This window comes from Zingiber officinale, chromosome 7B (assembly GCF_018446385.1).
Source record: "Zingiber officinale cultivar Zhangliang chromosome 7B, Zo_v1.1, whole genome shotgun sequence".
NCBI lineage: Eukaryota > Viridiplantae > Streptophyta > Magnoliopsida > Zingiberales > Zingiberaceae > Zingiber > Zingiber officinale.
Genome location: NC_055999.1, coordinates 20952180 through 20977930, shown reverse-complemented (window position 1 = coordinate 20977930; position 25751 = coordinate 20952180). Strand labels below are relative to the sequence as shown.

Sequence of the window (25751 nt, the reverse complement as noted above, 5' to 3'; positions counted from 1 at the left end):
GACCGACGGGCGGGCGGCGACAGACGGGCGAGCGACGGCGGGCGGCCGACAGCAGGCGAGGGGCGACAGTCGAGCGGCGGGCTACGACCGGCCGCCGACCGACGACGGGCGGGCGACGATGGCGGGCGACAAGCGGTGGTGGGGGCGACGACTAACTAGGGGTATATTTGACATTCAAATTTTAGTTAAGCAGTGACCTCGTAATGTAATCGGATTACATAGTGTTTACTTTGTAATCCAGATTACATTACATTACTACTTTTTATAATCAAGATTATATTACATTACAAATTAAACCAGATAAAATTATCAGTCTTTTAATATAATCTCGATTATATTACAATGCATATTAGACCTATAAACATCAATTTTTTCATTAAATATTTATAATTATTTAATATTTATTCTAACTGGTTAGGTTGATAGTCAGTTACCTTCCTTCAATTAAACGGACGCAAACTAACATTTAAAAAACAAATAATTAAAACATAACAAACAAATAATTCTTTTGTTTGGGAGTGAAATTCTTGACAACTAGCCAAAACAAATAAACAATTAAAAAATAATAATAATAATAAAACATTGTCACTAAACTCCACTTGTCCGCATTGGGGCTCACCGAGCGCGTCCAAAGGCCCAAGTGTGTTGGATCGAATCGGACACGACGATCAGATCGAACATGTTTGGGACGAAAGGAAATTGGGCACGCAAAGGACCCGAGCGAGACCGCAAATTTTTGGACATATGAAACTCTATGACTAACTGCTTGAGGTCAGCTTCCTTATCCCAACATTCCGATGGCATTTACAGCTCCTACGGGGCCCCCACGTTGCTGATGAGTGTTATCTACAATCGTGCATCGATCGAGTCATGGAATGTATCTTATCCAGTTCACTGTCTTCCTGAAGGATGGTGGAATATTCATACAGCAAGTTGGATCAAAAATGGGATATGTAGTAGCCCTATAGTACCGACAGTGAGCATATCTAGTAGTGCATCAACATGTATTCTAGTAGTAAATTATTGGCCAACTGGTCCAGCATGCCGTTAGGGGAGGCGGCAAATGAAGCTCATGAGAATAGATGCGGTCGACCGACCGACCGACTCTCCCACTTGTTCCGCTACTGCTAGTTATTCTAAATCCTAAAATCTTAATGACTAGCATTAAATTATCAAAACCCAATGGGCCTGTTGGGCTTGAATATAAAATTTATTAGACCCAAATAGTGGAGGAGAAGCCAGGTCCATTTCTAGCCATTTTATATACTTTGTATATCATTCCTGTACAAATGTGTATCTCAATTGATATCGCAAAGAAAGAAAGAAAGCAAAAAAATATTATTCGAGTGTGCGAATCGTACGGTTGAGATGTGAGGGTGGGGTTAAACGGACGACTCGGATCACTCTGGTTCAGCCGGACCGGTACTTAATCCAAAGATTTTTACCTGGCGACGGCGAGGGCGAAGAGCGCCAAGAAAGCGGCGGCGCCCACAGCGGCGCAGGTCAAATCCACTAACCTCTCCAGTTTCGCCGCTGTCTCCTTCATCTTCTGCCGTCGCCCGGCGAATTCCTCCCACCGCTTCTTTGCGTCGTGCTCCTCTCCTCGCCTCCGGCCGCCCTCCATGGCCGACCGGAGCACCGCCAGACCCTCCCTCCCGCTCAAACACGCGCCTTCCACGCCCTCGGCCACCAGGTATATCTCCCGCACCTGCCCTGTTTCCTCGCCAATATTGACCACCGCCACGACGGCGCACTCCTCGCCGAGCACCAGCGCGAAACGTACAACCATCTCGCCGGTGATCCAGTGCCGGTCAACAGTCACCGGACGGCGGCTCGTCGCGCTCACTGCACGCCGATGGTGTGGGTCGATGACGGCCCAGCTCAGCGTCAGCTCCTCGGGCGAGAAAACAGAGGAACCTCCCTCGCCCTTCCTCTCCGCGTCGGCGTCGATGCGGAACGGCGCGGCCATGAACCACGACGTCGACGTGTCCGTCTCGACGACGAGAGACAAGACAACCGATCCGCGGTGCCGGAGGTCGACGGCTGAGATAAGCTCTGACGGAAGGCTGGATTCGCCGTCGCCGCCGCAGGCGAAGTCGGCGACGGTGCAAACAGGGGAAGGAAACACGTCGGCGAAGAAGGAGCGATGCGAGGACGCCAAAAGCCGGAGTAGGCGCGGGTGGCCGAGGGACGGCCAGGAGGAGAGGCAGAGGTCACGCCAGAGGTCAGGTTCGCCGGCGAGGGAGCGAAAGCGGACGTTGGCGCAGCTGAGCGCGGCGAGCGTAGGCCCGTCGAGAAGGCGGATCACGCCGGCGATCAAGTCCGGGTGGAGGTCCTCGACAGCAGCAGTCTCCATTTTCTCTCTCAAAAAAAGAATCCTAATTTCGGACTCAATCAATCGACGATCGACGATGAAATCCTACAGGAGGAGGAGGAAGAAGAGACGTTTTTTTTTATAGATACGAAGAATCCAATGGATACTCCAACTAAAGTGAACGCGCGATATGATTAGCCGGCCATTGCTGACGTAGAACGGAGAAGCACCGGCTCGACGTTTTCAAATGAATTAAAAGGGAGTAGGAGGCAGCTAGCACGACGCTACCACGTACGAAGAACGTAGTTGGTGATTGGCACCCGGCTGACTGCAGAACGGTTCGGATCTCGCCTTCAAAAGCGACCTGTTTAATTGATTAAATTAATTACGGAGTCGTTGAAATGGTAACTAAACAAATTCTGGAATTTCGTTCTAGAAACCCTTTTATTGTATTGTGGATCGCTGAGCCGACGCCAAGCACCTTCTCCCCGGTCAAGTAACTTTCGGTAACAGGTCACACAATTGCGCTCAAACTTACTTAAAGCAATTGGGCCCACCAACTTTGCCAATCTGATGGTATCATAAGACAGAATCCCTTGTATGGATGGGCTGGATTAGGATTCATATCCTCCACGAAATTTAACGATGAGATATTTTCTATATTAATAAATTATTATGTTTCATTTATTATAAAATATCTCCATAATTTATCTGTGAGAGATTGCTTCACGTTGAAGTATAATTCATCTAAGAAAGACCTAAATTAATGTTGTAAAATATTATATTATTTAAAAGAGTCCTCTTCCCTCTCGTCCTGTGAGTCGATGCCTGGTCTTCTTTCACGGGCGATGGATGCAAATCCACCTGCTGCGTTTTCGATTACGTTTTTTAATGAATATAATATTTGTATAATTAACGAGGCAGATAAAACGTAGGGTAACAGATGAAGTTGATGTTTAATGGTTTAATGAGTCGTCAATTAGTAGCTATGCCTACATTTGAGTGATTTAACTAATCGAGTGATATTGAATTAAAGTGAAATAGAAGCCGGAGCCGGTCGGTTTTCTGGATATCGACCGAACCGGAAACGTGGTCCAGTTTTAACTACGTTGCTTATTTATTCGCCGCATGCTATTGTTAATAAAAAAAAAAAAAAAAACGACACATCATCACGCCGCTAATAATTGAAGAGCCACATTATTCATTTCTTAAATTATGAGATGATTTTCAGTGGACTTCAGGTAGTTGTCATGACGATGCCATTATTATTATTATATAGATTCACGTCAATCTAAATCAACATTTTATTTTATGCTGATCTGATTAAGATTTAAACACTTCAAAATTGCAGTTTATTATATTGCTAATGAATGAGGAAATGGTAACGTGTTACAGTAGTTCCTCAAGTAATTTACAGCGCCAGGTCCAGGTTTCTTCAGGTTGGTGTTCGTTTCGACCGCACATACCTTAACTTGTATGGATCAATGTCAACGATATCTCAAACCTTGGCGACGGTTGGTTGTGGAACATCGATGAGGCGCTCCATGGTTTCTAACTGGTCATAAGGAGCAATCTGATAGCAAAGAGATTTTGTCAGCTCCAAAATTCACATGTAGTAATACAACCAACATATATATATATATATAGACCAATAAAACATTCATTTGGGAGTGTTTGAAATAGGTTCTGATGTAACATAGGAAAGTGGAGGCATCAAGTTACATGCATATCAAGACGAAAAGAAGATTTGCATCTATTTAGATTTACCTGCACAGCACACAAATTACCAGATATGTTATTACGGGGATGAAATGGATAGCAACATCTTAACAAATATTCGATTCACATCGTGCACTTGCTTGAACTATGATCTTTCATCCTTGAAAGCGCTTCATCTCTTATTATGCCAGAATAGTGATACAATCATCTCTACTAAATTGACAAAAAAAGACATTTACATACTAACTACAAGTAGCTATCCTGGTGTAACAATTTTTTTTTTTTTTCAAAAAAGGTAAAACTTTGTTATTCAGGCAAAAGTGCAAATCTTGGCAAATATCTAGACCTCAACTCTTAATATTTAGTTGAGCTACAATGTAGTGTGAGAAAATTGGTCATATATTCTTATGGCTGAACAATGAGATAGTCATCATTTTATAGCATCCACATCAGCTTTTCTATCCAAAATGCATAATTTAAGATAAAAAAGTTACTTTATTAAATTTAAATATCCACTTTTCATTACACTATATATCAGCTTCCCTATTTTTTCTCTCTCCTCTATAATGTTTAGGGAATGGAATACATTTCCTAAATTTAGAGAAGTTCTATTCATAAATGCAAAATTTAGAGAATATATAAAATAGATATCCTATCCAAAATTTAAGATAAATTTTTTGAATAAGGTAACTGCAAGAGATCATAGTTAAATCACACTTACTGTAAATAGTCAACCATGCTTACAAACAGGTCATCCTTGCACAGAGTGCTCGGCATCAAAGTCAAGCTATAGTTACCTGGCTAAAACCATCTGGCCAAGTGATTGAAACAGCATAGTTTCCCATAGGTCGAATATCTTCAGGTTCAATGTCTTCGGGAACGTCACCGTATTGTAATTTTTGCTCCCCAGTCCATTCATCCTGTATAGACAGTTTCAGTAGTGGCAATAATTAGTATGTGCACTTCCATTTGTTCCCAAGAAAAAGATAAATAAGTCAATGTGGCATGTCCAGATACTCAGATGCACGTGCATGTATTTCTCTTTTCAGCCAAGTTTACTAAGATGGATAACTAGGAGGTGGAAGGAAAGGAACAAGTAACACAAATAAATAATAGTGGCCTATGATCCATGTGCAATTGTGTGACTTTTTCCCTCTCACCCCTCATCGTCCCAACCATGTAAATCTGGCCTTAGTTTAGCAATTATGTGAAGTCATTCTCCCTATTAACAAATAAAACAAAGATTTTGCATTAGTTGGTAGTTCCATGTTTTTTTGAGGATTCATTCAGCATTTGTTATTGAGAAAATAATAAACTCAATAGTTATCTCTTGGATAAAATCTGATAATAGTAAATGCTGTTGGAAATCTATATGATGGCTCAAAATCGACTCCTTGAATCAAAATATTTGAATGCTTAACTCCTTTTCATGAATCAAACTCCAGGTAAGCAAAAAATTACAAAGACTTAATGACATTATGATTATATGTATGCAATACATACAACACTTTGGGCAGAGCGATCATTTCTTCTAACTGTAGCAGGATGAAGCAAAAATTCATCATCTGAATCAGGAACTTTCACTCTGATAGCTCTGATAGATCTATCATATGACACTGCTGTTGACACTGAAAAAGGAATACTATTTGTCATATTAATTCAAGGCTATCACTTTCTTAATAATAAAGGCGGCTGCAACAGGCAAAAGTGATATTTTCTTTACCATCTTAAGATAGTCATTTTTTTCTGTAATGTTTTTATATCAGTTAATCATTTTATCAAGTCAAAAAATATTAGATGTGGCAGCTATCTTGGCAAAACACAAAAATTAATATGTTCTCTTAAACATGTAAGTTGATTTCCATATTCAGCCATCAATAATTTGCAATCTATTATGTCTAAATGACCAGTCTCTAGAATGCTCACTGATTGGATGACATATTAAAGCTACTTGAAGCTATTATGGGAGCATCTCGAAATTACATGGACTACTGAAAACAGTCAATACAATAAAGTTGATAGAGCCACATAGAGTCAACAAAAGGTTCAAATGAATAACGAAGTTTCGAAGAATTTTCTGTAGTTCATAGTTTCCTTTCATGTCTATGCATATCATAGTAAGCTAAGTTTTGATAAAATGATATTTTTAGAATCCAACTGTAACATCTACAAGGAGACTGAGTATAGAAAAAAATAATTTTGTGATGGAATTACATTACATGATCCCTAATCTATAGCTATAACATATCATCCTGTAGTTGTCTTCTAAACGATGGCTTACCTTGTTGACGAATTTTAGCACACTGTTGCACAACACATACACCAAGATCTTGAAATGTCCTGGCTACTTCACCTTGAGGGTCAGCTACAACTTCAGGCGTACCACTGTCTCCAGATGCCGATAGCTACCATGAAACTTAATATGACTAAGAAAGTTTATTCAACAGGATATACGCTACTAGGTGAAATATAATTAAAAAATTGTAGCAGAATGGAAGTAGCCATATAACTCTTCATATTTTAGCAATCAATTTTCTGTGCAAATGCATTGGAAATGTGTCTGCAGCATTTTATGTTCCAACTGATGATTTAGAGTTTCCAAATCATATTAATATTTTCAAAGGCATTATGCACGCCAAGTAGTTAACATATACATTACGCCATTGTCGATTTTTATGCATTTTGCCACTCTCATACTGATTTCATATTAAGTCCAAGAAAAGAAAACATGTATCCAGATTAGCAATCGTCATACAATAAACAGGTTGCAAAGAATTTTAGGACCATAAGCAATGCTTTCCTTAACCATATAAATTGTAGTACTAAAACGAGTGAAGGAAAATTTGACAACATTGGGTTTTAAATGTAGTACATACAGTGGGCCTAATTGGAAGATCAAACAGATGTGGAATCCCAAACTGCTGAACAACCTGCAGGTAGCAGACACAATAGACAAAACGTAGCATGTAGTTTTGTATCACCAAACAGAGAACAAAAAGAAGACTGAGCATGGTAATTTGGTACTTAAGTCACATACCTGAGAACCAGAGCCCCGACCAAAGGGGTAATATCGCTTGTTATCAGCATCAAAGTAGCACATGTTTTCAACCACCGCTATGCATGGAACCTTGAGAAAGCAAACATTTGTGTATTTTCAACACTTGGAAGTTGGGTGACTACCAAAATTGAATCTGGAAGGGATGATTCTCTCAGTACAAATTGTGGTAGTGATGCATAATAAATCACCTTGAGTTTTGAAAACATTCGAACTCCTTTAGCAACATCAATGAATGCCAATTTCTGAGGTGTGGTAACAATTACAGCAGCTGTCAATGGAGCAACCTGAGAAAATTCAATTTAGTTACATAAATGAATGAATAAGACTTATTCTTATTGTGTTATTATGGGCAAAAACGGATCAGATTAATTAATATTTCGTACACAATAATGTTAAACAATACCTGGCATAAGGTGAGCTGAATATCACCAGTTCCAGGGGGCATATCGATTACAAGATAGTCTAATTCTCCCCTGTTTTGTGCAAACACTCACTTTGTGTAGTTAAGGATCTAGTAGATTTAGTAAAATTATCTTCAATAGAATAGTTTACATACCACTCAGCAGTAGTGAGTAGCTGGTCGATGACTCCTGAAACCATTGGACCACGCATTATTGCACGTCCTTGTCCAGCAAAACCAAAAGAAATCAACTTAACACCCAGGAACTCAGTTGGAAGTATGGTTCTTGTTTCAGGGTTCTATAAAATACAGCTGTTTCATGATCATTAGTTTATTTTTCTAAATTCATACAAGTCTTACAACCAGATGACATGTACCATTTCTAATAACCGGTTCTCAGGTGAAACCATAGTTGGCAAACTTGGCCCATATACATCAGCATCAAAGATGCCAACTCTGGCTCCCATTCCGGCCAATGTGTAAGCAAGGTTTACAGCAACTGTACTCTTTCCAACACCTCCCTGCATTTTTAAGCTCTAATGTCAAAGACAGTTAAGAATATGCCTAGAGTGAGACAAAAAATTTAAAAAAAAAAATCCCCTTTATCATGTAAGAATAAAGTTTTCCATTCAGATTGGTGTCCAAACAAACAAATATGTTGTAGCCTGATCCTACACAGAGTAACCAGGTTTTGAAATGTTTGCCTTGCAACTTGAGACAGCTACAATATTTGATATTCTTTGTAATCCCTTGGGCAGCTCTCCGGCAAAAACTGGTTTAGCCGGTTGTGCTGACATTGTCACTGTCACCTTTTTAACCCAAGGAAGTGCTCCAACAACTTCATTTGCCCTTTGTTCAAACTGAAATATCAGATAATATCACATTAAGAACAACTCTATGAGAATGATTTCCTAGAGGACAAGCTACAGCTAGTTGTTAAACATATCACATTAAGACAACATGTAAATTTGTTCTTCAAAAAAAATTCAACAATGTAAATTAAAACTAATGAAAAAGGTACAAAATATATAAGAATACCAACTTCAAGACATTTCCTGTAGTATTACAGTGGATAACATTAGTATAGTATCTCTTTTCATTTTCGTTAAATTGTGCACAATCAAAGGTGCCAGCTAGGGCAATTGATAAAGTCCTTAGGATATGGTAGCTAAGGTTTCCGTTTAGAGAACCACTTTCATCAAAAGTTTTTGAGGGATGGAGGTTCAAGGCTTCCATGAATATGTTTCTGTTTAGAGAACCACTTTCATCAAAAGTTTTTGAGGGATGAAGGTTCAAGGCTTCCATGAAAATGCTTCTACAACAATTGTGCATAATCTATGACATACTGGCAAGCAATACTTATAGGGCAAAAGTCAAAAGACCGCCCCCTTTTTACTAATTCATCGAGGCGCTCTATGTTATTTTTTACCAAAAGGGTGGCCCACCCCTGTAAAATAGCACGACCATCCTCCAGTATTGTTCTCATTATTATCCCATCTACCGCCTAAATCAGGTGTGTTGTAGCAGCTACTAAACCGTAGCTGCTACAACATGATTTTTTTTTAAGACTAAAATTGTTTGAAGTCTCCAAAAAGGAATTAAACGACGTTTTTTTTAGCATGAAATCAGGCCGTTACGAGTTCCACCCATAACTAGTTATAGATCTCTGCTTTGATTTGATATATTGTGTGTTTCGTGGTTCCGCCCGAGTTAAAAGTTATAACCGTAGTTACTACAATTGTATAGTTAACAACTATGAAATCATAACTGATACAACTGTTGCAACTTCATAGTTGCTGCAATATGAATGCTAAACCCTAAATTTTGAGAGACCATAACTTTTGACTCAGGTTGAACCATAAGACGTACAATATATCAAATCAAAGCTCGTTCAGAGATCTACAATTGATTATGGGGTGGAACACATAACGACCCGGTTTCAGGCTCAAAAAATGTCATTTAAATTCTTTTTGGAGGCTCCAAAGAATTTAGTCTTAAATTATTTTTTTTCCATGTTATAGCAGCTATGGAATCGTAGCTGCTACAACTGTATGTGACAACTAAATTTTAGCAGCTATGGTTTCGTAGCTGCTACAACATGCTGATTTAGGCTGGAAAAAAATTAGATAGATAATAATGAGAATAAGTTGCTACTATGGAGTGGAGGGTAATTGAATAATTGTACATAGGGGTAGAGCGCTCTTTTAATAAAAAATCAAAATAGGATGTCATTAAAAAAAAAAAAAGGGCACCCTTTTAACTTTTTCTCATATTTATTCACACAAGAAAATATAAAAAACTCATTTTTAAAGACAATAGATTATGACTATACAAGGACAAGTAATTTGTCAAAGAGCGAACTGTTTTGAATGCAATGTAAGGCTGAGCTCTAAATTAGAAAACTAATGGAAGAATTCAGTAGAGACCCATGCCCATGGCGCATGCTGCTGAAACGTTTCGTCGAATTTCAACGACAGAGAAAAATTATAAAATTATCTAGCAATTCCACGTACCATGTCTTTGATAGGACACGCAGGAGTAGTCAGCTCCAACCGAAACGAAACCTGAAAATTTGATCGATTAACGGACATCGCATGAAGCAAGCAAAGACTATGCGCAGAATTAAGTACCTCTTCTAAGGCTTCATTAATGAGTAAATCTTTCACAAAACCACACGACACGATGTCCGTGCCGAAATCAGGGTCCATAATTTGGGACAAGGCCGTTAAAACTTGATGCTTTGCCACATCCACTGATTCAACTGATGCCCCGGCTGCAGGACAATGGGGGAAAAGTGTTGGGGGGGGGCCAAGAAGCGCCTTTGATAATGAAGTGGAAAAAAGAGAGAACACCTTCAACTGAAGCAGCTCTTGTCAGGATCAAATCGGAGCCGAGCCTCCTTCTCGAGGCAGGTGAGTGTCCGAGGCGTCGAGTGGTCGAGAACTGAGTTGCGAGACGGGTGGGAGCGGAGGAAAACCGTCGAGGTTTAAAGGGGGAAGTGCCTGATACAAGAAAAGGAAACAGGCAAGAACGAACAAAAATTCGCATCAAGAAGAAGAAAACAGAAGGTAGGAGGGGTGGGAGTACCTCCATCGGAGAGAGAACAAAGTCTTGTCATTGCAAGTCCACTTTGAAGGAGCTGCATCCTTCGTCTTCCTCGGCGCTCGGCGGTGCAATGGGAAAAGAGGAGGCGCGAGTAAGATTGCTGGCCACTGCTATGTTCTAGTGGACTGGGGAGGAAGAGAAGGAGAGTCATTACGGACCTCAAATTTCGAGTTTGATCGAAGCGAACTGAGCTCTCTGCGTATGGATGATGTGTGGATTGGAGTGCTCGATCGATGAATGAAAGCGAGCGGCAATTGATAGACGCTGATACTTTGGTTAGGCCTAAATAGGCCCAAGATGACGCCTCGGCCTGGCCCAACATAAGGCCGTCACGAGGAGATCACATCAAATCAAATAAATAGAAAAAATTATATGATATTTATCATCTTGTAAAGAAAATTAATTTACAAATTCAACTTTTAACATAAAAATATGTAACAAAATGCTCCGTAAATTTATATTTTGAATTTGATCGGATTTGAAAATCAAGTCCAGTTTGATTGCCTGATTTCAACTTGACCCGTAGATTTTACACAATAAAGAGTCGGATATAAAAAGAAAAAACAAACACAGGCCACTCTAACATTGATGTTGAGATTAACTGAGAAAAGAAGCAAGGTTTATAACACGAGCAACACAGTCATGATATAATTAACTCCAGTCAAATTAACGCAGAAACATAGGTTACAAATTCAAACATCAATTGGTTCTTGTTTCACAAACCAACAACTCATCGCAAAGTCGAGACATCACTATTGACAACTCTTGAAGATTCTTCATATCTCTAAAAAGTACCTCACTCGAAATATCTTATGATTAGAGAAGGTTTAACCACTCTCCAACTGCTGTTATAGTATCTGCATATCAGAGAAATTCCACAGTTTAACTGTTCAGATTCAGATACCAAGAATAATCAGAACATTGAGAGTAACTTAAATTTCTTACCATTGGCCACACCACCAGTCATGCTGCAAAATGGTGATCTCACAAGATTACAGCAAGAGCAGGTGTTAAACAGCTGCAGAATGCAAAGATGTCAGAAAGTTAGAATTCTATAAAGAATTCTATAATAGTCGATGCGAAAAATCAGAAGACCAGACAGTTTGTTAGCAAAAGGGACCACCCCAGTGCTTCAGTTTGGCAAAAATTTCCTACTGACGCAGGCAGATTTATCTAAGTCGGTCCCTTTTTGGAAATATTTTCTAGCTTCACAATTTGCCAAAATACACAATATGTTTTCTTTACTTTGCAAAATGCTTGCTAAAATTTAAGTTTTATGATTTATCTTTCTTTGTAAAAACATATTTTCTCATAGATTCATATTTTAAAGATTCCTATTCAAAGTGGGAGGTGAAGCATTTTGCAAACAAAATGAAGATAAACACTGAATGCATTTAGACAAATGACAACTTGGAGAAAGATCATTTTGGCAGGTATTATGCTCCAAGGGATATTTAAAAAAAAATCATGGAGTCCAAATGACAGATTCAATATGCAGAACTTAAGAAAGGATAACAGTTGCAGACTTATGATCAAGTAAAAAAGCAACAAATGTGTACAACTAAGATCATTCTGTGCTCAACAAAGCAATAATATACCTAGGGTATGTAGGGAGACTAAACAGCCCAATGTGCTCCAGGTCAGCTTAGATGCCAAAGCAAAGACCACAGAGGGCATTGTAAAACAGCTGCAGGAAAAAATGGATATTCCATAAAAATAAAGAGACGAAGTATAAAATAGATGTTTTCGATAAACATCAGTTTTTTTCTCACCTTAGGCTGTTAGTAGAGCATATTTAACCATACATGCACATCATTGGCCAAAATTCATCTCCGAGTACCTGAAAGAATATAGAAGAGAAAACAGACTAACTAGCAAATAATCACCATCTCTTGATGTAAATTTACATCAGCAAAGCTTTTATTCTTACCTACGGGGCTTGTTTTGGCGTTGCCCTGAGTCCTCATTCACCTCTGAAGAAAAAAAAACATGAGATAATTTCACATAAATTTGATCGCGATGGGATTTTTCAAACGCAGATCAGCTATTATTGAAAACAAGAAAAGTAAAGGTGACATAGTATACCAGGTCTCTGGGAAGGTTTCAAGGGGCTAACAGGTGTGCTTGTACCAGTTTCTCTGTGGCACATATAATGAAAGGTGAAGTTCTTATAATCCAGTATAAGCATAACATTGTACCAAGAAAAAGAAGAGAGAAAAAATAGAGCACTATCTGAAACCAAATCAGAATCTATTCACAAGATGACAACAAAGTTCTGGAGGGCATTACAAGTATTTTACAAGGTAATCAAATATATGTGCTTTGTGAAGATTATCCCATCAAAGCACAAATTTTGTGTAATAAAAATTAGAAGATAATATGGTAGCAAGCCTGATATGTTTTCCCATAGAAATCAATGAGAAAACTATCGACAAAATTCATAACATAACCTCGAACAAATAGACAAGAGCTAACAAAACCCATGTGAAAAATAAATTGGAAGAAGTGAAATAGAAACGGGCACTTAGGAAGCAAAGAGTTCAAAACTATGCTCATAGCACCCAAAAAAGGAGGAAATTGTGCATGTTACCTAGAAGAAGATGATGAAGATGGCTGTCCTGAAGGACGAGCAAAGTAGTTACCATCAAGAGATATGTAAGGTGGGCAATAAGGTGCTCCTAATGCCCCAGCAGCACCTGCCAATACTGGAACCCTAGAATCCATACAAGATGAAAGAAGATTCTGTTTAATATAAGAACAAAGAAATAAAGTAAAAGACAACATAAAAATAATCCAGTCCCTCTATGTTTTCCTGATGATAATTTAAGTTGCTTCCTCCTGATATCACTTTTTTTTCAGCACCTCAAAATTAATAGTCATACCATCAGATGATTGCTTATATGAAAGAAACAAAAGGAAAATAGCAATTCAAAAGACACCTGGTACACTATGGTTCCATTCCATCATAAGTATGCTGCTAACATGCCTACACTATAATGGGTCAGAATGTACTATAATGCTAAAACAGATACAATAAACAGTCTATACAGGAGGCCATCAATTCCAAGTGCCCAAGAGTCCTTTTAAAATAAAGGAAATAAAAGGTTCCCAATGGTCCATTTTATTGCTGAATGCTGAACATAAAAGTAAACTAATAAAAGAGAAAATGAGTATGTGCCAACACAAGAATAAACTATCTGCATAACATTTTGCCTTAACAACATCGATATAGGCCAAACAATATAGCACGGCTGAAAAAGTGAAATAAATATAGAAAGTAACATATTGCATACCAAGTCATTTCTGAGTTGCCAAAACCAAGCTGAGGCTGAGCTACATATCCTGGAAGAGCCATACCCATAGCAGGAAGCCCCATACCACCAGGATTGGGGCCGCCAAGTTGCATAACTTGAAACAAGAAACAAAAAATACAATCAAGAACGTCCAAATATATGCATGCCAAAAGTGTATGAAAGTAGCATATGGTCACAAAAGATTAAGATACAAAGATCTAGTTTAATTTGAATGAGCGTTCATTCTGAAGATAATACCAGTGCACGAGAACCAAAAACCTCCATTGACACTGTGGAATGTAGTGGGGAATGTACCCATGATTACTATGATTCATACAGTGTGGAATGTAGTGGGGCCAAGAGACATGCACCTATGATTACTAAGATTAATACCATTGGGAGCCTATGAGATGGAGGAAAGGCGAAAAGCCTTGGTATGGTCAAGGCATCACGTAAAAGAAAAGCATCTGCAATGGTGATTTCAAAATCAAGTTATTTGTCTATAATTTTGTGACACAAAATGGCAATTTTGAGTGCCCATCTACCAATTTTGAAAGAAGTAATATGGAATTTAAGGAGTAATGCCATTCAATACCCAGAACTGGATGAAAGGAAATCCACAGCTAAGAAAGACATGCTTTTGTAATAATTAAAAGAGAGTAATTTGACAGACCTGGTAAAAGTGCTGGAGTTCCAGGGAAGTTATGGTCACCATTAGCAAGTCCCACAGCTCCAGTTGCTCCAATTACCTGAGCTCCACCATACAGAAAGGGTCCCTTTCCTATCCTTTGATTATTGATCCTTGCTTTTCCAACAGGTGCAGTTTCTGGCTTATTTACAGCTGGATGTGAATCAGACTGAACAGTGTCAGATGAAGTAAGAGATGCAGAATCAGGAGGTGATGATGCTTGATTCCCAATGCTACGAAGATGAACCAACTGTTGATTAGAAATTTGCATTGCAGGTTGTGCAGGAAACTGAAGTGGTCTGTGTTCTGTGGGCTTAGTTTGAGTAGCAACTCTTCCAGGTTGGCTAATAGATGATTCAGAATGTCTATTTGGAGGAGTAACGATACTTGATTCCATACCCTGAACCCTAGAACTTGCATTCTGGATAATTTCTTTTGATGATAATGAAGATTCTAACAGCTGGAGACTGGAGGTAGCCATAGTTTTCCCAGCTGTTGGCTGAAAGGAATCATCAACAAACAACTTATCACGCCCAACCATGTCAGTGGGTATATTCCTTTTCAGCAAAGAGTTTCTTTGGGATGCAATAGAATTTTCTCTTATGAGTGCAGTGTATGGCATGGCTTTATTGGTCCTTCCACTTTGTAGGTTGTTTTTCTGACTCAAGGCTGCCATGTCTTGACTAGAGGACCCAGAGGGGTAAAAAGGGGGAGATGCATAATTAAGGCTCGAGGCAAATGTGCTCTTCTTCAGAAGAGGGTCTGATTGAACAGGTGCTGCTTGAGAAGATTGTCGTCCAAAAGTATTATTTGACACAGAATCTTGAGGTTTTACAGGTGAGCTGCAAAGAAATTAAGAACAATTTAGCTCCAAATTGTGGCAATCCAGTAGAAAGGTTGCGTGTGATTAACAATAATGAAGTCAATTACTAACTGTTTGCTTTGAATTGCAGGAAAGTCTCTTTTGTTCCTTGAAATAAGTTCATAGCGCCTAGGTCCTCTCCCTCTAACAGTCTTGGGGCCACGAGTTTCATTCTCAACATCATCACGGTATGTATTGAACCTGTTTCCTCTAATATACCCATGTTCAGAGCCCCGCTTTTTGCCACCACCTCGACCTCTAAAACGACCTCTAGACTTCCGCTGTTCCTGGGAGAAATGGCTTGTCATCCTTAATTAGAACCTCAAAGGTTGGTTTACATGATAAGAATATTGGAAAGAAAGTACCTCATGATTTTGTGCATCCTGCAGATTCATTTCTTCAAATCTATCATGTACCCAAGCACGTTCATCTTTAGAATCCCACAACTTTTGGACACCAAACATACGCCTAGATAAAGGTTATTAAACGAAAAATTTGTAAGGAAAATAAAAAGTGGAAATGCCAAAAAAGAGATGTTTCAATGTTGCCTTAAGAATATAAATAATGCAATATTTGATCCAGACTAATACAGTCACTGGCTGCAACAAAAATGGGAGAGGAAGTGAAAAAATAAAAATATATTGATAAACAACTCATAGTGGTGAATAGTAAGTAATGGATTATGTTTAATATATAGATATAGATAAAGGAACAAAAGTAGCTAAATTATACAGTGTTAGGTTATATTGCCCATTGTTCCTAAATGACTAACCATTCCTCATGATCAAGTCCAAGAAGCAAAATGTACACATTATCTATTGAAAGTTATGAATTATATCTATACAAACCTTTAAACATTATACTCAGTAATAGAATCTCAATAAACTGCACACTTATGTGCTCATAACAGTTTTCTATCAATAATTTGGCACACGAGTGATCGAATATCTCTAATTTATGGAAAAAAAAAAAACAGATGAAGATCATGAAGAATAGCAGTAGATTCTTCTAAGAAAAAAGATACCTATCATACCAGGAGTGCAAAAAGTATAATTATGTTGTTTTGACTTTTGACAAGTAATAAATAATATCACCTTCGGCGACCCCTGCCATTGTCCTGGAACCGATCATCGTGCATGTAGAAAGCCCCAGCAGTCGGCACAGCATAAGGTTCATTCTCCTTCGCCTCCTCTTCAACAGGTTCTTTGTCTTCATTTTCTTCTGAAGTCCCAAGAAACGCCTGCCCATCGCCATCAGGAACCGGCGACTTTCCCAAGTCCCTAGGGCCTTCGCCCACTGGAACAGCCCCCATATTCGCTCCTTTTCCTTCCATCATTCCTTCTACAGCAACGAATTCCTCTACTTCGCCCGCCAGTTCCTCCTCCTCGCCGTCGTAGTACTCCTCTTCATCATCATAAACCTCGGCGCCACCTTGACCATCCGACTCGCCGTCGGATCCAACCCGGTCTCCCGCGGCAGATTTCCCCAGCCCATCGTATCCTTCCCCTTCCTCGTCGTCGCTTGCCTCCCTCCGACGCATCCTTGGCAACGGCGCGTCCTCGGGATCGCTCTCGTACTCCGATTCTTCCTCCCTGACCGCCATCGATCTCCTCCGCCCAAACCCTAATCAGCAGTCCACACCCCCAAAATCTAAAATTCCGCGTCAAGGAAGCAGACTTCTCGTTCAATCGAACGCGATCTGTGGCATTCTAAAGAGAAGAACGCGAGCAGGGAGAGATCTGCAAGGGTTTGTTTTGAAACCGGCGAAGAGAAGATCAGACGAGGATTTCAATCCAGGGATCGAAGCATCTTGGTTGTCCGACCTCCGACGGACGCATTCTCCGCGATCCAAAAATCTGATCTAATCCGACGTCGTCCATTCGCTCACCCAAGGGTCCATTTAAAACGCTGGATTAATCCGTCAACGCAGCGAGGGTGGATCGTGTCAGAGGGGTAAGTGGAAAGATATTTACCTTAAATCTCTGCACCGTATAATTAACGCTCCTTTCACTGACCTTCCCAATCATCATAATTTATCTCCTCCTTGATGCAGGCTGACGAGGTGGTGACGTTATATTATTCGACAGACACAGGATGTGAGCAATCAAGAAGCGCCACGTAAGCTTCAATGCTACTCTTCGTCGACGTGGCCAGCTTGGATTTTATTACACACTCACTGATGACGTAATGGTGCGCCATGCTTGGATGACGTTAAAAAAGAAGTCTCAAACTGCCAGTTCCAAATCGAACCGCAATCAGTTTCTTCAGGAAATAAATAAATTTCCATTTCATGGTTCAAATGATTTATCAATCACAACAAAAGAACTAAACTGTAATGAAGGGAAAAAAAAAACAGGATCCTCCAATTTCACCAAGAAAGTGTTGGTATAAAAAGATTTTACATGATCCATTGCAACAACTTATTATGAGCATTATGGGCTAGTGTGTACTACAGGAAGCTTTAGAAACATATTAATACAGGCGATCCACGCTTGGAATCCTTGTGTCACACTAACTCTCTGAGATGGCCTTCTTTAGTGTGTAGTTCTTTGCAAATGCGATATAAACCAAAAAGTTCAATGTCGACAGAAGTGCCAACACCAAGAAGTAGTAATCGAGATGCCCTTTGTTCAGGTCATTCGAGATCCAGCCAGGCCGCCCTTCCCCTGAGGTGACAATGGCAATGAATGTGATTATGAACGAGTTCAAGTAATTGCCTAACGACATCGAGAAGAGGACCATTGCTGTGCATATGCTCTTCATCCTGTCAGGTGCCTGCGCAAAGAAGAACTCGAGCTGGGTAATGTTGTTGAAGACCTCTGAACTGGCCAGGACAAAGAATTGGGGGAGTTGCCATGCAATGCTCAGGGATTTGCCAGCTTTAAAACTTTCCAATCTCTTGGTCTCATTGTAAGAAGCTGTTAGCATTGCTAGGATCAGAAGGAAACGACCTATTCCCATCCGTTGAAGCTGTGACAGCCCCATTCCGTTTCCAAAGTATCGCTTAGCGGCAGGGGCTATGATGTTGTTGTAGACGAAAACCCAACTCATAACGCTTATGATTTCGAAAGAACACAAGGATGCGGGAGGGATGGAGAATGAGCCAATCTTTGTGTTCATTGCACTCCCTTGCTGAATGAAGGTGGTGAACATTTGAGCAAACACAGCCGCATATATTATACTGTTAGCCCATATCGGAATAAGCCGAAGGAACATCTTCAACTCTTCTACTTGGGTAACAGTGCATAAACTCCAGGAGTACTGAGGAGAACCATCCTTCAAATCCAGGGCAGAAATAGTTGCTGCTTTGTCTAAGAACCTGAGCAGAAGATGTAAAAGCATGAGAATTCCTCCCAGTTAAAACATCATAAATACAAACCATGAAAGAGAACAAATAAAGTTGAGCATGAGAGGGGATGTAGAAACACAATATCACATCAGCTTCCTTCTGTACGAAGCATTTGCCCTTACTCGTGTTGTGTTACCTTTTTCTGTAATTTTTTCTCAATTTACAATATACCATGAATTTGAGATGATCTAGGGGCCCCAATACATTCTCAATGTTGGCTAAGTTGATCTTTCACTTGAGGATTCAGTAACCACCAGAACTAACAAGGAATATGTTTGGAAAAGGATCATGCTTGTAGATGTGTGCATTACAGCTTCAGCAGAAAATTTACCTTAGATATATTATTCTCACCAGAATAGTCAGTTTGATGACTGGTTAACAAAAACAATTCTAGTTCTCAAAAGAAACCCAATTATCATTTGCTATTTTAAATTCATTTTAGTGATTATTGTTCCTACTTCCTTTCCTCAAAGTAACAGAATTTTTTTTGTTCTAAAAGGCATGTCTCACTATTCAGTTTCAATACGCTAAGAAAGAATAGTTCTAAAATATGTTTTTTTTTATCATCAGCATGTTCACTTAACCGCAATCTCATATCTGACTGCATCATATATAAAATGTCAAGTATCATTTCTCCAAAAACTATACTCTCATATTGCATGTAGAGAAAATAACCTGAATCCATTTGTATGTGCCAATCTCTGCTCTCCGACATCTGATGAGTCCTTGTTCACCTCATACAAGAGACTGATATCTCTGGGAATTTCTGCACTCCTCTTCTTGTAGGAAGCAAAAATTACTTGTAGAATACTTTGCAATGGACTGCCACTTGGCAACCTGCGTCGATAATGTGGTGTGCCCATTACAAAGGCTGCTAAGGCAGCAGCCATGCAGAATGTTGCAATACTATATCCAAGTCCCCAACTTATATTTTCTTGTATCCATACTATGAAGGTCATTGAAGTGAGTGCTCCTAAGGTGATAGAAAGATAAAACCAACCAAAGAAAGCCCCCTTTTTCTCTCTATCTGAAGGGTTCTCATCATCAAACTGCTCTGCACCAAAAGGAAGAAGTGCTGCCTTGACACCTCCACTCCCAATCGCCACTAGGTACAACCCACAGAACAGAAGGGTTGAAGATGCCGAAAAAGCAGAGGAAGTTATTGTAATCATTCCCTATTACCCAAGAAGATAAGCAGATTACATAAAATAATTATTATAAAGAAATGTGAGCATGTTGATGATGAAAATACATATCAAAAAAATTAAGACTTCAAAACTGATCTCTTTGAGGAAGACTCTAAAACTGACTTACTAGGAGGTACACCACAAGGGAAATCATTATAGTCTTATAATTTCCCCAATAGGTGTCAGCAACAATAGCACCAAACAGGGGTGTCAAGAAACATGTTCCACTCCAAGTGGCCACATTAGCAGCATTCGCAGCATTGTTCCCATGGAGAACAGTATGAAGATACACAATTAAGTTCGCTCCAACACCATTGAATGCGACACTATCCAAGTATTCAAATCCTGCAAACAGAGTGCATGCATAATGCATTCATACAACTGGGCCTATAGACTAATTGTCAGAGAAATTTTTATGTTCATGCATGTAGATCTAGTTCCAACACTACTAGCGTTCAAAACATCAGATGACTATTTATCAAACTTGTGTGAAAGATAGAACAAGCTATATAGCATTTGTGAAAGGTAATTAACAAACATTAGAATGGGTGCTACAAACCATGTTAATTGAGAATGTTGTGAGATCATACCCAAAATTATTGCTGGTGCTTTCGAGACGCTAGATCTATGGTGAGGTCCTCTCAATTCATTCTCAGTTTGTCTTGAGGTTGCACTCTGAAAGCATAGTTGAATTAGTTTAAAAGATATTTTAAACCCTTAAAAAATTGGTAATTCCTTCATTTTCGCCTAAACTCAGAATCAATGCTGGCACTTTTTCTTTAATTTCACTCTAGATCCTTTTTAGTGTTAATTGGAAAATAATAATAATAATATTAATAATAATAATAATAATCAGGTAAATTTTCTGCTACAAAAAAGTGTAACTGTTTGCATCATAAATAACAATAGCCCTATTCGCCTCCTTATCTGGAGCCAGAGTAGTTCCAAAGCCCATAACAAAAGTACAACAGAGATCTTAGAAGTTGGACAGTTCAGTTTGAAAAAAGATCCACGTAATGAATTACCATTCACTGCATCCAGTTCTCACCAAATTCAAACGATTGCGATATCTTAGTTCAAGATCCATCTTTTTATGGCCTAATCAACTTAACCACAACAAAGCCAAAGAAACCACGGAATCAGAACTTCAACCGACAGAATAGGGAAGCCAATTTGAAAGCTCACTGAAATCCGAGGGCAAAAAAAGTCCCTTTCCTTCTAGATGCAGCAACAAACCCAATTAACAATAAAAGTCAGGTGATTACCAAAGGGAGCAAGGGCCTTCCTTCTCCACTCTCCAACTCCAAGGCTTCCTCCCTCTCCATTGCGTCGCTGCAGGATCCGAGATCTGGAATGGAGGAGACCGAGCTCAGCTGCGTCTCGCTACTGCCTCTATACCCTCCTTAGTTGACGAGTTCCCACACCAACTACTCCATGCCATTTACCGCATAAAAGAACATGGAAGGGACACTAGTTGATCGTTGGATTAACAGGTGCCCAGATCGTAAGGCTGAGTAACCTTATCTTGCTGGATCAAGCGAATGCAGAGAAACTTTCTCCATTCGAAACGCCTACCAGTGGGATTCTGATCCGGCCGTTAAAATTTGGTTAGGTAACCAGTCTTCTGGAAATCAACGGTCTGATTGAAAGACAGCGCAATCAGAAGACCTTTGAGAAGCATACGTGGCAAAAGTGATAACCCTCCCCTTCCACAAATAAATCGGGCTTTGCCCAAGAAAATCGACCATAAATTTATATATAATAACACCACTAAATACCCTAATTTCAGCCCGTGAGGACCTAGATACTTACATTTCTCGAGTTCAGATCTTCGTCCCAATATCTCTTTACCCTACGTTCCACTAGTTAAACAACAATTTAAAAAAAAATAAAATCTCTCCTAATTTTGACAAAATTTCCTAATTGTTTCCTTCCTTCCGAAATAACTTCTACACTCCGTAGGCTTTCTCCTTCCACATCAGATCTCCTCCCTCAGTTAACTTCTCATCCCTTCCCTTCGTCAACTCCAACAGCTCCTGCTTCGTCGACTTTAGCTTCTTCAACTCCAGCAGCTCTTGCTTCGTTGACTCTAGCTCTGTTGACTCCAGCTCCAGAATCTCATACGTACCCTAAAAGGTTGATTTCACCCCACGACGATGCTCCATTGAAAAAAAGACCTTTCCATTTACTTGATTGATTCTGACGATGATTAGTTGCAACTCCACCATCTCTGCCATCTTGGTCCTTCCCCGTCATCACTCCGGCTCCAAAATCCTACAAAAGTACCCTACATTTGGATTTCATCACTCCAACGACCGTCGTGTCTCCAAGGTCCACCGTTGTTGGAGTGTCATCGCAACAACCAGCATGTATGAGATTATTTTAGAGCAACCTTTTAGGGCTTTTATTGAATGGCTGTGTTTATGTCTGTTTTATATTCCCCCCCCTCTAATTGGTACTGATTTTAATTAAATTTTGTTGAATTTAAGTATTATTGTTCTTGCAAATGTAGATATACGTATGATTTTCTTTTTGTCCAAATTGATAGTATTTAAGTGAATTTAGGTATTTTTTTGCAAGTTAGGGCTGCTTTGAGTGATTTTTTATTACTTATGCAAATTACTACTTTTAGTTTAATTTTGTCAAATTTTACTTTTTTGAGTATTAAGTTGCTATTTAATGGCATCATCAAGTAATAGCAGCATCAACCATACCAATTTGAAACTGTACGATACAGGAACTACGGACTAAGAGCATTGATGCTAATCTCTAGATCAACCAAGAGAACCTAGGAAGACTATATTATGGATGTAAGCAGCATAGATGATTAAAGTCAGTGAGATCCGATACTAGACTAAATGAAGATACAGTGATATACATTTTAGGATATTGCCGAGAGTGGAGTCCAGAGTAGGAAGTGAACACATTGCTTATCTTGGACATAATATGGGAAATTAGAATGTACCACTCATGGTTTAGATATTAGTGATAGTGAATATAATTCTTTTGGCTATCTACTTGATGCATTGATTAGTTGATCTGCTTAAATAGTGCTAGAGTTGTAATGTAATAAAGAAATGTAATTCTGGATAATGTCGATATTTGTTTTTTTTATGGATGGATAAAAACTCTATATCATTATTTCAGTTAATGTATTTAATCCTCGACATTATTTTAGTTTCTAATTTTTATAATCTTCGTTAGTATAATTCTAAGTCATGTTTTCAGCCTAGATTTACTTATGATTAGTGTATCTTATTTGTTGACAAATGGATAATGCTCATTGATTGAACTTAACCCGTATTTAAACTTTGAAGTTTCCTTATAAAATAATGATTGATGGCATAGAATCATGTTTAAGTCCCCAAATATTTTTGTATAGCATGATTCTTTGATTTTTATAAAGGAATGAATTTTTTATAGAAGCTTATTATATTTACAACACTGAGCCCATAACTGAAGTAAAATCAAGATACTACTTTATTCGTATTTTCTTTTCAAATGATATCAGGATAGTATAAAATGTATTGTTGAGTTGAAGGTAAATTCAAAATGTAAAAACCTTGACCAACAACTTTAAAATCCTTAGATAGCTGATAATTAATTATTCAATTGTAAGCAGTATAACTAATGGAGCTTTAAACTGATTGGTAAAATTATTAATAATTATTGTGGGTTAGTACAGTGACCATATTTTATGCTTCAGACAGTTTCAAATTAAACTGCAGAGAATTCATGTTTACTTCAATTAATCTTCTAGAGTATTCAAGTTTACTTCAAAATGAATTGTTGGAGACTTCAAGTTAATCTTATTACTTTATGGTCCACCAATTATAGCTGTGATTCATCAGCCATAGTTTTAACTAGAAAAAAGAAGTAATTTATACTCATTTAAGTCTGACACAATAGAAATTTACAATGGAAGAAGATTCCTAAAATCTAATGTAAGTGATCATTATATTCATCTTATCTTGTTCTTTGCTTGGTCTGCTGTCTGAATTTGAGACAAATGCCTAAAAGTCTAAAGTTGAGACAGATGCTTAAAAATAACCAATATCAAAGTGAACCTGAGATAGTTGCTTCAATTTATTAATAATATTTAGTTTTAAAATATTAAAACATGAGTGAACTAAGACAATTGTGCTGACAAAAGTGGTGAAAATTGAGTTTCAGTCATACTCAAACCTTCAACACAACTACCAAGTGTTTGCATATCATTTGTAGGCTAAAATAATAAAATAGTCTTAGACAGTGATAATATAATTTTTTTAGTTTAACCTACTAAAACAATCATTAACTTGATTGATGATCTGTTGACATTCTACACTCGACATGTTGGATATACTTTCACAATGTTCTTCTATACCATGTTATACCAAAAAAAATAGAATGAATTAATTCTATATGCTTTTTCAAATCTAACGACAAAAAATAAATTCAAATATATAACAATTTAGTAAGGACAAAACCTTAACAATTGTTGAAGTTTGGTTGATTTTCCTTGCTGCTTTCCTTTTCCTTGAAATCTTATCTAAGTCACTTTTCAACCTCTTAACCTGAAACCATTTTCTTCTTCGTTTTAATTCCTTTGACTCCAAGAGAATTTCCTTCACTAATTTTAAACTCTCTTGCATTTAGAAGCTTTGTTGTGCCATATGGATATTGAACCAACTAACCAGCTTCGTGGCTCACCATTGAGTGTTGGACTACAGTTCAAACAGCAAGGGTGAACTCTGAAGAAAGCACTCCATAAACTTAAAGGCAAATATGCAATGCTAACAAACGTTTTCAAAGTCCTTTACTAACACTGTTAAGCGATCCACTTCGAATGGCAATTGTTAGAATCACAAGCAATGCTTCTAATTAATTTGAACGTGTGTTAAAGAACATCAACGACAACTAAACGTAGATACAGAAGAGAAGCAGTGGCTATGGTGCAGCGGCAACGATGTTCCAGTCGTTCCAAACATCATTCTCAGCTGTCAACTCATTAGTTGATTCGGAAATAGAAATTCAGTTATATTAAAAAAAACACTCATGCATCCTACGCGTAGAAAAGAGAGAAATCATATGAGAAGTTGCTCCATTTAGTTGTGGAAACAGTAGTAGAATCTGGATTAAGAATAAAGACAATTGGGGTTCTAATTTTTAGATCATTTATAGAAAATGGAATGAAAACGATGGACTAAATAACACTATATCAGAATGCGAAACAGTGCTGTTATATATGGTTACTGCAAAATTTCACATGATAGTAAACATCACTTGTACACAACTATTAATGCCGAGTTAATCATGACTATTAAATTCAAAAATATTTTAATTCTTTTAATCATGTTTTTAGACTGAATTCTTTCTTGAATCTTACCGGAATTAGAATGCTTTCTTGAATCCTAACAGAATTAGAATTTGTGACCGTTGCCTAAAAGATTTTATTTTGTCAAGCAAGGATTTTGACTGAATTGTTTTCTCAATCCTATGGGAATTAGTTGGTTCCAAATATCATTCTCATCTATTAACTCATTAGTTGGTTCGGAACTAGAAATTTAGTTATATAAAAAAAACACTCATGCATCCTACGCGTAGAAAAGAGAGTAATCATATAAGAAGTTGCTCCATTTAGTTATGGAAACAGTACTAGAACCTGAATTAAGGATAAAGACAATTGGGGTTCTAGTTATTAGATCATTTATAGAAAATGGAACGAAAACGATGGACAAAACAACACTATATCAGAATGCGAAACAGTGCTGTTATATCTGCTTACGGCAAAATT

At 38.4% G+C, this 25751-nt stretch overlaps 4 protein-coding genes across 5 annotated transcripts; all 4 read right to left on the bottom strand.

Annotated features, from left to right (window-relative positions):
- Positions 1–538: 538 nt before the first annotated feature.
- On the bottom strand, positions 539–2478 carry LOC122005493 (probable F-box protein At2g36090). Its single transcript, XM_042560528.1, has one exon. It carries the CDS (start codon positions 2354–2356, stop codon positions 1442–1444), a length of 915 nt encoding a protein of 304 aa, XP_042416462.1. The 5' UTR covers positions 2357–2478; the 3' UTR covers positions 539–1441.
- Positions 2479–3637: 1159 nt separating this feature from the next.
- Positions 3638–10826, bottom strand: LOC122005492 (fe-S cluster assembly factor HCF101, chloroplastic-like). The gene is made up of 15 exons (XM_042560527.1): positions 10579–10826; positions 10344–10493; positions 10122–10264; positions 10005–10055; positions 8196–8351; positions 7869–8012; positions 7648–7790; positions 7495–7564; positions 7280–7375; positions 7071–7160; positions 6910–6963; positions 6315–6438; positions 5537–5661; positions 4831–4953; positions 3638–3887 (listed from the first exon to the last, which is right to left on the bottom strand). The coding sequence occupies exons 1-15, from the start codon at positions 10745–10747 to the stop codon at positions 3813–3815; spliced, it is 1713 nt and encodes a 570-aa protein (XP_042416461.1). The 5' UTR covers positions 10748–10826; the 3' UTR covers positions 3638–3812.
- Positions 10827–11187: 361 nt separating this feature from the next.
- Positions 11188–17337, bottom strand: LOC122005490 (protein MLN51 homolog). Of its 2 annotated transcripts, none has more exons than XM_042560526.1 (12): positions 16534–17337; positions 15805–15907; positions 15512–15720; positions 14563–15419; positions 13890–14004; positions 13187–13309; positions 12682–12734; positions 12527–12569; positions 12369–12436; positions 12195–12283; positions 11542–11614; positions 11188–11453 (listed from the first exon to the last, which is right to left on the bottom strand). In XM_042560526.1, the coding sequence occupies exons 1-9, from the start codon at positions 17040–17042 to the stop codon at positions 12409–12411; spliced, it is 2040 nt and encodes a 679-aa protein (XP_042416460.1). In that variant the 5' UTR covers positions 17043–17337; the 3' UTR covers positions 11188–11453; positions 11542–11614; positions 12195–12283; positions 12369–12408. The 2 variants fall into 2 exon arrangements, with proteins under 2 accessions (XP_042416460.1, XP_042416459.1); XM_042560525.1 differs by having other exon boundaries at positions 15512–15726; positions 16534–17336.
- Positions 17338–17775: 438 nt separating this feature from the next.
- LOC122005489 (protein NRT1/ PTR FAMILY 8.3-like) lies at positions 17776–21405 on the bottom strand. The gene is made up of 5 exons (XM_042560524.1): positions 21241–21405; positions 20566–20650; positions 20103–20320; positions 19464–19963; positions 17776–18758 (listed from the first exon to the last, which is right to left on the bottom strand). The coding sequence occupies exons 1-5, from the start codon at positions 21298–21300 to the stop codon at positions 17951–17953; spliced, it is 1671 nt and encodes a 556-aa protein (XP_042416458.1). The 5' UTR covers positions 21301–21405; the 3' UTR covers positions 17776–17950.
- Between the last annotated feature and the right edge of the window lie 4346 nt (positions 21406–25751).

What these genes read in the sequence shown, in the direction of transcription:
- LOC122005493 (XM_042560528.1), bottom strand. Translation starts at nt 2,356, where the DNA reads ATGGAGACTGCTGCTGTCGAGGACCTCCACCCGGACTTGATCGCCGGC.
- LOC122005492 (XM_042560527.1), bottom strand. Translation starts at nt 10,747, where the DNA reads ATGACTCTCCTTCTCTTCCTCCCCAGTCCACTAGAACATAGCAGTGGC. An exon ending in TTAATGAAGCCTTAGAAGAG is followed by an intron (nt 10,056 to 10,121) that starts GTACTTAATTCT and finishes TCAAATTTTCAG; the next exon opens with GTTTCGTTTCGGTTGGAGCT. An exon ending in TTCAGCTCACCTTATGCCAG is followed by an intron (nt 7,376 to 7,494) that starts GTATTGTTTAAC and finishes GAATTTTCTCAG; the next exon opens with GTTGCTCCATTGACAGCTGC.
- LOC122005490 (XM_042560525.1), bottom strand. Translation starts at nt 17,042, where the DNA reads ATGGCGGTCAGGGAGGAAGAATCGGAGTACGAGAGCGATCCCGAGGAC. An exon ending in AGGATGCACAAAATCATGAG is followed by an intron (nt 15,727 to 15,804) that starts GTACTTTCTTTC and finishes CATTTCTCCCAG; the next exon opens with GAACAGCGGAAGTCTAGAGG. An exon ending in TCTTCATCATCTTCTTCTAG is followed by an intron (nt 12,735 to 13,186) that starts GTAACATGCACA and finishes TATGTGCCACAG; the next exon opens with AGAAACTGGTACAAGCACAC.
- LOC122005489 (XM_042560524.1), bottom strand. Translation starts at nt 21,300, where the DNA reads ATGGAGAGGGAGGAAGCCTTGGAGTTGGAGAGTGGAGAAGGAAGGCCC. An exon ending in GAAGGCCCTTGCTCCCTTTG is followed by an intron (nt 20,651 to 21,240) that starts GTAATCACCTGA and finishes CTATGCTTTCAG; the next exon opens with AGTGCAACCTCAAGACAAAC. An exon ending in CCCTTGTGGTGTACCTCCTA is followed by an intron (nt 19,964 to 20,102) that starts GTAAGTCAGTTT and finishes CTTGGGTAATAG; the next exon opens with GGAATGATTACAATAACTTC.